This window comes from Mustela lutreola, chromosome 10 (genome assembly GCF_030435805.1).
Source record: "Mustela lutreola isolate mMusLut2 chromosome 10, mMusLut2.pri, whole genome shotgun sequence".
Lineage (NCBI taxonomy): Eukaryota > Metazoa > Chordata > Mammalia > Carnivora > Mustelidae > Mustela > Mustela lutreola.
The window spans coordinates 21,667,497-21,680,412 of record NC_081299.1 but is presented as its reverse complement, the minus strand read 5'-3'; the positions used below and the strand labels follow the sequence as shown (position 1 = coordinate 21,680,412).

The 12,916-nt window shown below is 55.3% G+C and overlaps 1 protein-coding gene across 10 annotated transcripts in view; it reads right to left on the bottom strand.

Annotated features, from left to right (window-relative positions):
- Positions 1-12,916, bottom strand: part of PTPRU (protein tyrosine phosphatase receptor type U) — a 77,405-nt gene that overhangs the window by 9,952 nt on the left and 54,537 nt on the right. For 5 of the 10 annotated variants that reach the window (XM_059136123.1, XM_059136122.1, XM_059136125.1 and 2 more), the window contains 8 exons: positions 9,587-9,777; positions 8,764-8,839; positions 8,195-8,271; positions 6,537-6,554; positions 2,550-2,586; positions 1,815-1,969; positions 1,613-1,729; positions 657-811 (listed from right to left, as the gene is read on the bottom strand). In XM_059136123.1, coding sequence (XP_058992106.1) covers positions 657-811; positions 1,613-1,729; positions 1,815-1,969; positions 2,550-2,586; positions 6,537-6,554; positions 8,195-8,271; positions 8,764-8,839; positions 9,587-9,777 — 826 coding nt within the window. The remainder of the gene's footprint in view (positions 1-656; positions 812-1,612; positions 1,730-1,814; positions 1,970-2,549; positions 2,587-6,536; positions 6,555-8,194; positions 8,272-8,763; positions 8,840-9,586; positions 9,778-12,916) is intronic. The other 5 variants (XM_059136126.1, XM_059136128.1, XM_059136127.1 and 2 more) reach the window with 3 other exon arrangements.

Sequence of the window (12,916 nt, the reverse complement as noted above, 5' to 3'; positions counted from 1 at the left end):
GGTGGGCGAGGGAGGAGGGGGTCTGCTCCGTGGCGTTCTGGAAGCTGGGAGGAATCAAGCAGAGAAGCCAGGAGCAGGTACAGAGGCCAAGGACTTGTGGGCCCAGAGGAGTAGGTGAAACCCCAAGGTCAGAGGGAAGCTCCCCAGGAGGAGAGTGGGGTTAGGCACAGGACAGGGCCCGTTAGAGGCATGAGAAAGCTGGGGAGCCAGGGAGGAAGCAGAGCAGAGGAAGGGCAGATGGGGTCGCAGGGGCCAACTGAGGCAGGACTTGGAAGAGAAAGGGGTGATGGTCAGGAGCGGCGCGGGGCATGAAGGCCACGCAGTGAGGAAAGCCCTCGGGATTCAGAGAAGGGAAGCTGAAGCCCTTCCCAGCACCTGGGCCAAACCCAGCACACAGATGTGCAGTGCAAGTAAATGAAACCCAACCCACCTCGAGCCTCACCAGCCCCTCACCCCTCTGCCTCCAGGCCAGGGCCCCCACGGGTCTCCGGCAACACACATGGGTGCCAACTTGAGCCACAGCTCGAAGGGCCATTGGGGGGTCAGCGTCTCCCGTCCTCTGTCTCTGAGTAGATGAACCCAAGCCCCCTCTCCTTAGGGGACCCACAACCAATCCCGCACCCAGACCCCTTGTCCTTGGCACTCGCAGCACCCACCTGCAATGGATGACGACGGGCCCAGCGTCAGGCGGGGTAGAGGCCTTCACGCGCCGGATGAAGGCCAGCAGCCCCGTGGCATGGTAGGGGACGCCATGCTCCGGCCACGCGGTGAAGTGGAACTGGCGGACCTCGTGCCGGGCAGAGTAGCCTCTCTGCAGAGATAGTCACAGTCACTGCCCGGGGGCCCCCCAGACACCCATCAGGTGTCCAGCCGCCACGGCGAGCATCTTACCGCAGGATCTCGCTCAATGCGTCCCAATCATAAACGGAGGTGTGGACGCTCGGGACGCATGGTGCCCGCAAGAAACCCGCAGACAGGAGAAACTGTGGGCCCGAGGGTCGACAAGACAAACACTACCCAGGAGTGGGGCCCAGGGCTGGCCTGACACCTAAACCTAACTGCCAGTCGCCCGCCTCCGCCTCCCCAGGGCTGTGCCACCCAGGAGGGCACCAGGACTCTCTGGTCTTAGCCTATATGGGAAAGTATCTCCCTTGAGAACTTTTACAGAGGATCAAATGGGACCACAGACACGAGGACTCGGCCAGTTGCTGGCCATGTGGCCTCCTGCGTGATGCCAGCACGCCACCTCACTTTATTTGTACTACAGGACTAACGGAAACGCCGAATGCCAGCGTCTCCCGGGGCTTAACCAACACATGCTGCAGGCACTGCACGATGCCCAGCACCGAGCAGGACCGGCACCGAGCAGGACCGACACTACCAGCCACTGTCTTCACCGCCATCATCTCAACGTCCTCTGGGAGTCGCCAGCCAAGGCAGTCCCCGTCCTGGCCTCCCACAGCCCTCCCTACAGCGAAGGAGCAGCTGCCTTGCTGGAGAGGACCACGGAGCCCTCCTCGCCCCTCCTGCTCCTGCCCTGGGAGGTCGGTAGGCATACTCCGCCCCACCCCTTCAGGCATCCCTGCAGGGACCAAAGTGACAGCAGACTCACCCGCTCCAGGGCAAAGGTGCGCACGACATACTCAGCCAGTGTCTCCGTTTTCACCAGCGTGATCTTGATGTCCCCGTACATGTCCGAGTCCTCCGGCCAGTACCGGGAGCATTTCACCTGGGATCCCCACAGACAGGCTCAGCAGGCCCTCTGCTGCCCTCCCTTGGCCCGCCTTACCCCCTCCCCCCAAGGCCCTGCTTACCCTGCCCACCTCCACCAGTTTGGTAATCATGACAATGCTGGAACAGTGCTCCTGCCACACCATGCGCCAGAAGTCGTAGACCATCTCAGGCTTCGGCCCTGGGGCGCAGAGGGTGCTAGTCCCTGAGGCAAGGTCTCCACCCAGGGCCAGCACACCTGCTGCCCCACACCCCACCCCAGGCCAGGAAGCTCCTGAGCCCCAGTGAAGGCGTCATGCTCACCCCACACACTCACCCCACCCAATGCCAGCTCATCCCTAGAGGGCCCCGGGGATGGGTAGGCTCAGAGAGGGCTGGCTGCAGACCCGTTACCCCAAATGAAACCCAGGAGGCAGAGTCGGGGGACTTGATCCTCAGTCTACAGCACCAGTGTCCCAGAGGAACAGATAGATGAATGGCTGGGGGCCAAGACAGCCAGAGGGACCCAGGCAGCCCCCAGACCCAGAGGCACAATCCACACTTGGCAGGACTGAGCCCGCCTACCCTTCTGCATGCACCACCTCAGGGACAGACAGATGGCCAAGGGAACTACGGACACATGGAGCACACCAGGGAGACACGAGCACGGAACACGACAAGGGGCAGAGACTGGTGGGCAGATTCCAGAAGCCCCAGCCAGACAGTGGGACTCGAGCAGAGACAGCAGGGAGGCAGACAGGGAGTCAAGCAGGTCAGAAGGAAGGCAGAGGGGAGACGGCATTCAGGACGCGGGTGCACATGGGCAGAGCAGCAGGTACCTTGAGTGGCTATGAAGTGGTTTGACCTGTGGTAACCCTGGAACAGGAGAAGAGGCTGCGGTGAGACCCCAGGAGCAGCCCCTCGCTCCCTCTGATCTCATCTCCTCCGCCCTTTCCCAGGAGCAGCCCACACAGGACCTCCTAACCAAGGGGACCTTGTCCTCCCAGTCCCCCAGGAAGGATGGAAGAGAAAGAGCAGCTGGGACACCAGTGTCTTGGGTCCAAACCCATCCTTACTGTGTGACCCCCACAGAAGACACAACTCCTATATCGCCTAAAGGGTCGCCCCCCAATAAACTGGGGGGATTAGCCACAGTCAGCTTATAGCCCAGCTGTGTGGATACAAATAAAGTCCATCGTGATCCTGCCCGGGTTCTCAGGGTGTCCCCAGACCCCAGGCTGGGTCTCATCAGTCATCCCAGCCCCCACGGGGCAATCGGGGGGGCAGTGCCCCCTCCCCACTACATATCATCCAGAGCTTGGGGGACCCAGTGACCCAGATGAAGGCTTCAGGTCTGAAGCAAGCAAACACATGGGTTACTCATGGCCCTCAGATAAAATGGTTTTTAAATAATAATCATTTTTGAGATTGTGACCTCAATTAGGATCCCTATTATGATCACATACTGTGCTAAGCACTTTACTTACATGATCTCCCACAAAAGAGGGGGCAAGAGCTACTTCATCCTCCATCCCCAGAGCCCTCAGGCTGTGAAGAGGACTCAGCCAGCCCCAACTCCCACCCCAGGGCCACAGCCAGCCCTGCTGTCCTGCCCGCACATGACACCCAGGGCACCCCTGCAGGCACCACGGCAGAAGTTAAAGGTGCGGCAGCACTGATGCAAGAGAGAATAATCAGGTTCACACCCGCAGCCCAGCTCCCTGTGCCTTGGGACCTGAAGGAGCCCCGCAGTCAGACTGCCAGGGTTCAAGTCCCAGCTCGACCTCTTGCTAGCTGTGTTTCCCCAGGCAGAGCCCTTCATTTCTCTAGGCCTCTATTTTCACATCTACAAAATGGGAACGATTACTGTATCTACCTCCTCGGGCCATTGTGAGGAGTCAGCAAAGTAACATACCATCAAGGGTCTGTCACCACAGCCAACAGAGTCGGCATCTGACCAACAGTACCTAGTATTACCGCTACTACTTTCAAGTTCAAAGAGAAGCCCTGAAGATTCCAACAGTATGGCTGTCAAGAATTCCCAGGGCAGAGGGTGGTTTACCCCAGGGGTTAAGAATCTGAGGCTGGGGGAGTCAGGTTGATGTGGGCTCCTATCACAGCTCTACAGAGATGCTAAGTGACTCTGGCCATGGAAAGGGCACTCCGCAGTCTTGAATGGACACCCGCAGCTCCCAGGGATTTTGTTAAAAGGCAGATTCAGACTCAGACTCTGGCACGGGGCCCAGGATTGCACCTTTCCAACCAGCTCCCAGGCGGGACCAGTGCTGGATCTGAAAACACACTGGACTGGCCAGACTCAGTCTCCCAGAGCCTCTGCTCCCTGCTGCAGTGTGGGGATAACAGTGAGACCCACATACCTCAGAGAGTCTGCTGTGTACCCGCAAACTGTGTCCAAAACCCAGTTCCAGTCACCAGCACTGAAGAGGGTCCCAGAGCCACTGGGCTCTCACTGGTGGAACTGTTCCACAGCTGGCCGACCTCCCCAGCCACTGCCTCTGCCTCAAGTCCACAGTCAAGCTGCTAGGCATATGGGGTCCCAGGGGAAGGGCAGCAAAGGTGCTGCCAGGGCAGCCCTCCCACCTCCAGCACTGGTCAAGCAGGGAACAGGCTACTCCACCCAAAACCAGCTGGCCTGAGCATCCCCGCCAAAGAACAAGCATCTCTCCAGATTCAACAAGCATCTCCCAGGGCCAGCACCCAGGACAGCCCGCAAATACAGTCCACAGCTGAGCAAGTTTTCAATGGAACCCCCCCACATCTGCATATTAACTTCTAGGTGTGTGCCTGCACAATTAGAGAGCACGACAATGGAAAGTGTGAAATGATCAGGGGTGAAAGAAAGGTAAGCAGATCGATCGCCTTGAGCACACCCACTTTGGAGCACCTGAGAGTGTCTGAGAGCGCATTGGTCCTCACCACCCCAGGCATCGGCAAATCCTGGGCACCCTGCTCCTAGGGCACACCCCCACGCCTGCCTGGAGCCTCTGGTTGGGTGGTGCTGAGGGACTGACACCTTGCATCCTGGACAAGCACCCCAGGGCGAGAACCAGAGTCTCGTAGGAAGGTCAAGGGCTCCCATGGGGCTTAAGGTCCAGCTCCATGTGGCCATGAGCAAGTCATTGAACTTTCCTAAGGTTCTGTCGTCTCATCTGACAAATGCTAGTCCCTACCTCTCAGAGTATGGGAAAGATGAAATGATGTGCCTACCGTCTTGGCACAGCGCCAGGTGCCCAGCCAATGATACTCTTGCTAACTAGCATTTGAAGATGGATTAAAGCCAAGTCTTTTGTGGCTACTGAAGAGTGTGGACAACGAACCAAGCAGGTGGGATGATGTGTTGGATGGAGATTAATGGAAAGAAGTGTACCTGTATTCGCCACCTTCTCATGGGGGCACTAGGGCTGAGTATATCCACCCATTTCATGGGCCTATTCCATCTAAATCTGGGAACTTTACAAACTCTTGAAGCACGCTCAGAATAAGGGGGGGGGGGGTGATCTCTGGGAGCACATCTTGGATAACTGGTCGTCTCCAGCAGCTACGACTGTGAGTACCTTTCACTTTGTATAGACAGAAATGTTTGTATTTCTGTATTGTCGGAAGGTTTGATAATGACCTGTACTTTTGCAATCTTTAAAAAATAAGAAATATTTTTTTAAAGGACATAAAATAGAAAGGTACCCACGAAATAGCACACAATCCCATCAGGCATCCAATATTATCAAAAGAATATGCAGTTCACCCTTGAACAATATGGGGGTTTGGGGTGCTGACCTCCTGGGGAAGTTTGATAATCCACACATAACTTTTGACTCCCCCAAAACTTAGCTACTAATAGCATGGCTGACTGGAAGCCTTATCGAGAACATGAACAGTCCAGTAACACATATTTTGTATGTTATAAGGTATTATATACTCTATTCTCATAACAAAGTGAGCTAGAGAAAAGAAAATATTATTAAGAAAATAGTAAGAGAAAATACATTTATAATCTATAAATAAAAATAAATAAAATGTAAATAAATACAAATTTCTTAAAATTTTAATAAATTTTTAAAAATTATTTATTTTTAAAGAAATCCACAAGAAAGTGGACTAGTGCAGTTCAAATCCATGGTGTTCAAAGGTGGAATGTATATTAAAAACCAAATTAAAGGTGCACTAAATGAATAAGACTTTTTAAAAAATATTCCTAGAAGGCCTAGCAATGGCACAATTTTAAAAAATAGAATAGAAAAACTGCTCCCCAAAAATAAAACATTCAAAGTAGGGCTAAATTGAGGGCAAAGTAGTTAGGGTTGAGTTTCAAGCAAACTGACCATGAAGGAACTTGAACGCCAGAGAAACTAGTTTTAAGGGGACTGGCAGGGCCACCCTTGCTTCCCTGAAGACCCTGACCCCCAAGCAGCAGAAGACAGGGCACCCTGAGCAGCTTCCCAGCCCACCCCTCCCAGAGCCCCACAGAAGGTATGGCTAGTGAGATTTACTGGGCATGGGGGGCTGGGGGACAAAAGTGACAGAAGGTAGTGGCCAGTGAAGGGGGCCTGGGGAAGCACCCCAACCCTGATGCCCCATCTCAGGGAGGGGAAGGAATCGTTTACAACAGGGGTGGTGTCAGATCTGCAGCCCCAGATGGCCCCTGGCCAGGCTGCTGAAATGGACAGTAGGCTTTGGGCACAGGAGTGGAAGGGAAGGATGACAGAGACAGAGACAGAGAGAGAAAGACAGCCAAAGACCATGAGAGAGTCTGAGATACCGCTGGTGAGAAGTCAGGAGGAGGAGGAGACGGGGAGAGAGATACTTACTTCACGGTTTATCCGAATCTTAATGAGGCCAGTGAGGGAACAGTACAAAGCAAAAGAGACAGATATTAGGCCAGAGGCAGATGGAGGTGGACGGAGCACAGGAGTGGCCAGGATGGGCAGTGTGAGGAGGGGAGGCAGAGCAGAGACCGGGGCCGGGCTGGGCCGGAGAGCGGGGAGTGGCGTGAGTCTGCCGCGGGGCCCACGGGGACACTGAAGAGACCCAGAAGGGGCCCGTCACCAAAGCTGCCCGAGTCTGAAAGGCCAGGCCCAGCCCGTATCCCAGTCAAGGGAGAGCATGGGAGGTAGGGGAAGAAGGGAAGGAATTCTGGAAAATAGGGGGCAGCGTATCGTTCTGGCCCCCGGAGGTAAAGAAGAGGGACAGGAGAGGTCTCCCGAGTCCCTGACTGCCCCACCTCCCAGGTACACAGCTTCCTCTCCCTTCACTCCTGTTGCTCCCTACGCCCACCCTTTCCTCTCCAGTCACCCAAAGGCAGCTCAAAGCCCCCGCCTCCGTGCAGCCTGCCACGGCTAACTCTGGCCATACCACTCGCTTGCTGTGTGACCCTGGGAAAGTCAGTCCTCGTTTCTGGCCTGTAGTTTCCCAGCTCCTCTGAAATGGTTTTACCTATAGATACGTTCATGTGTCTCCCCCACTAGAAGCTACACATGGAAGGAAAACGGGGATGGTGTCTACTTCCGGTGCCCAGCACAACGCCTGGCACATGGTATGCCCGAAATAGATCTGATAAATGAATAAATGATTCTCTCCCAAACCCGGCTTGCTGTCAGGGTGGGAGAGTCTGCCCAGGGTCCCTGGGCCCTGACTCATCTCGCCTTCATTCACACCTGGGGAGCAGATTCACCACATCTGCACAGGCCTCCTGGCTGCCCTGCCCTGGCCCTAGCCCCTTCCTCTGGTCCAGCCAGACCAGCAGCTGCTGCTGCTGCACAGGATGGCAGGAGAGCCTCATGGTTAGTAGCAAAGGCTTGGGAGACACAGACAGGCTGAGATCTGAGTCCCTTTTCCCCCAAGCACTAGCTCTGTGACCTTGGACGAGTAGCTCCACCTCCCTGAGTCTGTTTCCTCACCTGTAAAGTGAGGTCGCGATGCTAACTACCTCGTGGCATGATTTCAGGGATTATAGAAATGAAATCTTTGATATAAAGTGCTTAGCACAGCGCTTGGCACCCAGTACCTGCTCCATAAACATGAGTTGTTATTCTTCAAGTACCACTCTGATCGCAGTCCAAATGCAGCAACTCCATGGGACCCCTAGGGAAAAGCCCCACCTCCTCGGCCCGCCTTCTGAGGCCTTCACCACCCAGCCCCTGCCTGCCTGCAGCCTACTGGTGAGTCATGCACATCCCAGCTTGGTCCTGCGGTGAGAGGGGCTCCTTCCTCAACTCCAGGCCTAGCTGTCTGCCCACTCCCCTTCTTTCTGCTTCTTGGAAGCCCCCCCCCCCATCTGTCCGCCCTGCAGGAAGTTTTCCTGATGGCTTTCATCTGCCCTCCCCTCCTCTGAGCTCCCTGGCACTGACTGCAGGAGGAGGGGACACTGTGAACCCCCACGTATTCCCTGCCAGGTCGCTGGCCTGCCTGGGCAGTGAGCCTAAAACGGGCAGGGCCAGGCCAGTGGAGATGACGGCGAGGCACTCACGTCTATGTAGTTGGCGTTAATGGAGTCGGCATCGGGGCCTCCCATCATCGGGGGCAGTTTCACTCGGTGCCGATCATCTGAAAACACAAAGCAGGGGGCCATGGGGTGGGCAGGGACTGAGCAGGGGAATGCAGAGCTAGGGCAATGAGGGGAAGCTTCCAGAAGGCCAGAGGCACGGCACAGGCAGGAGAGCCAGTGAACCTCAAGGCTCGGGGCTGACCAGGAGGCTCTCAGCCCGGGAGGGGGCATGACAGGCCAGGCATTAGAACCTGGGCTGCGGCACCAAGGGGGCCCAAGGTCATGTGCTACTCGGGCAAGTATTAGCTGTGTGACCTTGAACAGAGAGCTTAACCTCCCAAGCTTCAGTTTCCTTATCTGTAAAGTGGGGGTTATAATATGTGCCACATCACTGGGCTATTGAGGAGTATGTAAAATAATGGGTGTAATATTCAGCACATGGCTTGGCATGTGGGAGGCCCTCAGTAAGTGGCTCACTCCGGCTGTTCTCCACCCCCACCCAGGTCCCTCCCACCCATGGCCCCAGACCCAGGCCCTTCCCCAAGACTCACAGGCAGGCACGGGCTCTTGCCGGCTGCCCTTGACCTTGTCTTTCTTCTTTGTGGCATCCCAGCCTTCAAAGAAGCTCTGCCAGAAGGGAAAATAGAGGGGTAGTCAGTGGGGGAGGGAAACCCCTCCCCTCGTAAGACCCCATCCATAACAGGATGGGAGCGGGACCACAGATAAGGGCCAGATGCAGGGTTCACCTTGGAGCCTGAGATCAAGTCACTGCATGTCCCTTTATCAGCAAGGGACTAAGTTAAAAACCAAGCAGCGTGCAGGGAAGGAAGAGAGAAGAGTGGGGGGCAGGTATCAGAGTTCACAGACACTTCAGAGCAAGGGTCAGGTTTAATGTACACATAAGGGGTTTGAGTTGGGAAGAAGGCAAAAATGAGGTCAAATTAAGATTAGAATAAGGCAGTGTCCGAGTCCAGGGGGAGGGAGAGTAGGATTCGAATCAGAGTCCCAGTGGAATTTAGGATGATAGGGTCAAAGTCAAGATTGGGTGTTAGGTTAGAGGTCAGGGCCCCTCTTGGTGTTCAGAGTCATATTAGGGAGAGGATGAGGATCATGATCAGGGTCCAGATGGAGACTGAGAGAAGACTGGAGGTCAGATTTCAAGTCACGATCAGGACGAGTGTCAGAAATCAGGTCAGTCCGAGATTGGGGTCAAGGTCAAGGTAAAAAAAAAAAAAAATTTTAGGTTGAATTAGGGACTATCAGAGCAAAGGTCCATCCAGGGTGAGGCTGAGGGTTGCCAGGGTCTGGATCCACAGCGAGCAAGAGCCAGGCAGGGTCCCGGCAAGGCATCCTGGCTGGCCTGGGACCCCGCACCTCGTACTCCTGCTTGAAGCCATAGCCCTCGGCCGTCTTCATCTGGTTGATGTGCTGCAGGAGGTCGGCCACACGCACCGCAGGGTGCAGCTGTCCCGTGTGGTATGGGGAGCCTTTCCGGCCACAGGGACGCCGCGGGGAGCCTCCCAGCAGGCTGCTGGCCTCGGTGACCCCACTGCTGCGCTGGTCTCCTGCAGTCAGAGAGAAAAGGGGGTTCCTGACGCACACTACCCCCTTGCCTGGGGGGCCCCATTTGGACTTGGGGTGGGGGAGGGGTGCATGGCCAATGCGGATGTGGTTCCTGGAGCCAAGCAGCCTGTCTGGGCCCACCCTGTGCGCCCCCGGGGGCAAGTCCCTTCCCGTCTGCATTTGTTTTTCCATCTGTAACATGAGCAGGCTGGGTCATATGGCCTCTGAGGGCCCTTCTGGCCCAGCCCTTCTGGCCCTGCTGTGATCCTGGGGTCCCCTGACTCCCTCCTGTTGCTCCCCAGCCTGGACCACCCCACTGTGACTTCCCTGAACTGCCTGCAGGGGGCAGCACTCAGCAGAGCCCAGGAGAGCCCCCCCCCCTCTTCTCCCTCTCTTCCAGAGAACAATCTGGAACAATTGGCAACTCCCAGTAATTACCCCCATTCAAAGACAAGCAAATCCCGAAATTAGCTGCTGCTGCCACCCCCTCCACAGATTAACGGGAGACACCTGAATAGCAGCTTTTCTCCTGCGCCAGCATTTCCATTGTCAGCCTGGGCGGCGGCCTCAGCCAACTGGGGAACAGGTCGAGAGGTTCACAGTGACACTCACACGCACTCACAGACACACTCACACACACACACACACACATACACACACACTCTGGGGAAACTATCCCCTCCCTCCAGACCCACCTGCTCCCCGCTCTTCTGGTCAGCATCCCCAAGGACATCCCACCCTGGTCCCCCAGCTTCAGGCGCCAGGACTGAGCAAAGTGCCCGGCTCGGTCACACCCACCTCTGGACACCCGCCCTCATACATTTAACACTCATTTCTCTCCTCCTGTCCTGGGTACGATGCGGGGGCTCAGTCAAGGTCAGCCCTCCCCATTTCTCACGGCTCTTCTCTGCCCAGGTCCGAGCCGGCAGGGGCAGGTGGGAAACCCCCAGTGGGGCCCAGGTGCCAGCCCCTTCCCTTCCTACCACCTCCAACACCCTTCTCCTTCTGTTTCTGCCTGTTGAACTCCACCCCATCCGTCAGATCTTAGCCAGAATGAGCTTTCTTAGGGAACCTTCTCCAGCGCCTGGCCTCTGATTCCTACTCATGGCTGACAGAATGATTTATGACACCAGGACAGATTCCTACACTGCTCAACTCCCCCCAAACTCCAAGCCGTGGCTCTTCAAATCACGGGGGACTTCCATACCCTGCTTGGGTTCCCTGTGCCACAGTTTGAAAACTGCCTCGAGGCAGACAGGCAGTATGATGGCGCAGCCCACCCTACCTGCTTCTCCTCTCTGGGGAATCAGTCCCGAGCTACTGGTCATCCAATGTCTGAAGACAATTCCTTCCCATCTGATCCAGATTTTCTAGTTCCTAACAGCTGGAGGGCATGCTGGTTACATGCCGGTTACACCACTGTGGGCAGATTCCCCAAGCCCTTAATTCATCAGATGGAGAAAATAAGGCCCAAAAAAGAGACTTGCCTAACGCAGTGGTTGCAAAAGTGCATTCCAGAAAACACTGATCGTGGCAGATTTCTAAGTGCTACTCCATTAAAAAGGAGACAAGGAGGAAGATAAAGAGGGGTTCTCGGTTTTAAAGGAATCTGTGAAATTCTGGTGGAAAGGAAAAGAAGTCTGTTTTTTCCCTATGAGACCTCCCAGGGCTTCCTACAAATTAGTGTGCATTTCCACTCTCCAAGAGATGAGCAGAAACAGCCACGTTTCACCACCATCTCTCACCACCGACAGCTTTTTTTGTTTGTTTCAGGAAACATCCTCAGGGGAACACAGGGATGATCATGGTGATTAAGACACATGCTCTGGAGTCAGACAGGCCTGAGATCAAATCCCAGCTCCACACAGGACCCTGGGGATGCTACTTACTCTCCCTAAACCTCCTTCTTCATGTGTCAAGGGAAGACAAAAACTGTTACTCTCCCAGCCAATGATACAAATATTAAATAAAATAGTGCATATAAAACACTCAGTCCTGTGCCTGGCACATAGTGAGCACCTCCAGCCGGGGCTGTGGACACAACTAGTCCCAGAAAGCCAGGGCAGCTGGCTGGCCAGAGGCAGCCTCCCTTTCTCAGCCCTTCTCCACTGCAAGATCCAACAACATCGGATGCAACATATAGATGCAAAAGAGCATCTACAACAAACACAAGCACCAGGATTTCACGACAAAGGCTATCAGCTGGCTCGACACCCTGGGAGACAGAGGGGTCCCAGTGCTCTCTCTGGAAGCCATGCTGACAGCTCCCTGGGTGGGAGCCCTCCCTGGGGGCTCTCCAGGCGGAGAAAGGGGCAAAGGAGGGTTTTGGGAGTCCAACAGCCCATCCCTGGGGACGTGAAGGGTCAGCCCCGAGGCATCCTCATAGCCACACATGGATCAGCTTGCAATGGCTAAAGACAAGAGGAAATCCCACCTGGTTGGGGTCCTGATGGGAAGGAAGCCAAAACCAAATGCTGGGCTTCTGCCTGAGCCCAAGAAGGACATAAGACATTCTACAAAGACCACCAGAAGGGGTCCCTGGGTGGCTCAGTCAGTTAGGCATCTGCCTTCGGCTCAAGCCATGGTCCTGAGGTGCTGGGATTAAGCCCTGTGTCTGGCTCCTTGCTTGGTAGGTAGTATGCTTCTCCCTCTCCCTCTACCCCCATCCCCTCCTCATGCTCTCTCTCTCTCTCTCTCTCTCTCTCTCTCTCTAGCACTCTTTGTGTCTCTCAAGTAAATAAAATTTTTAAAACAAAACAAAACAAAAAACCAAAGACTACCCGAAGACAACAGGGCAATGAGCGACGATGTCTCCAAGAGGCTCTTCTCTTTCCTGGACCCAGAGAAGACTGGTCTCTACTCTCCTCGTGCATGAATTCCCCTGTGGGTTGCAAGACACACACTCTCCCTTGCACCCCACCCCCACCCCAAGGACCAGCTTGGAGGAAGAGAGGAAGGAAGGTGAGAGCAGCCCTTAGCTTCAAGGTTGCCCCCCGGGGTTTCTTCCAGATGCTCCCCAGTTCCATCATGATTGTGGGACACCTTAAGCAAGTAACCGCAGACAGTTGAGGTTTTGGGAGGAAGGGTTGAGGCCCAGAGGGAAAAAAAACACTGGGTCTGGAGCAGAGAGACCTGAATTCA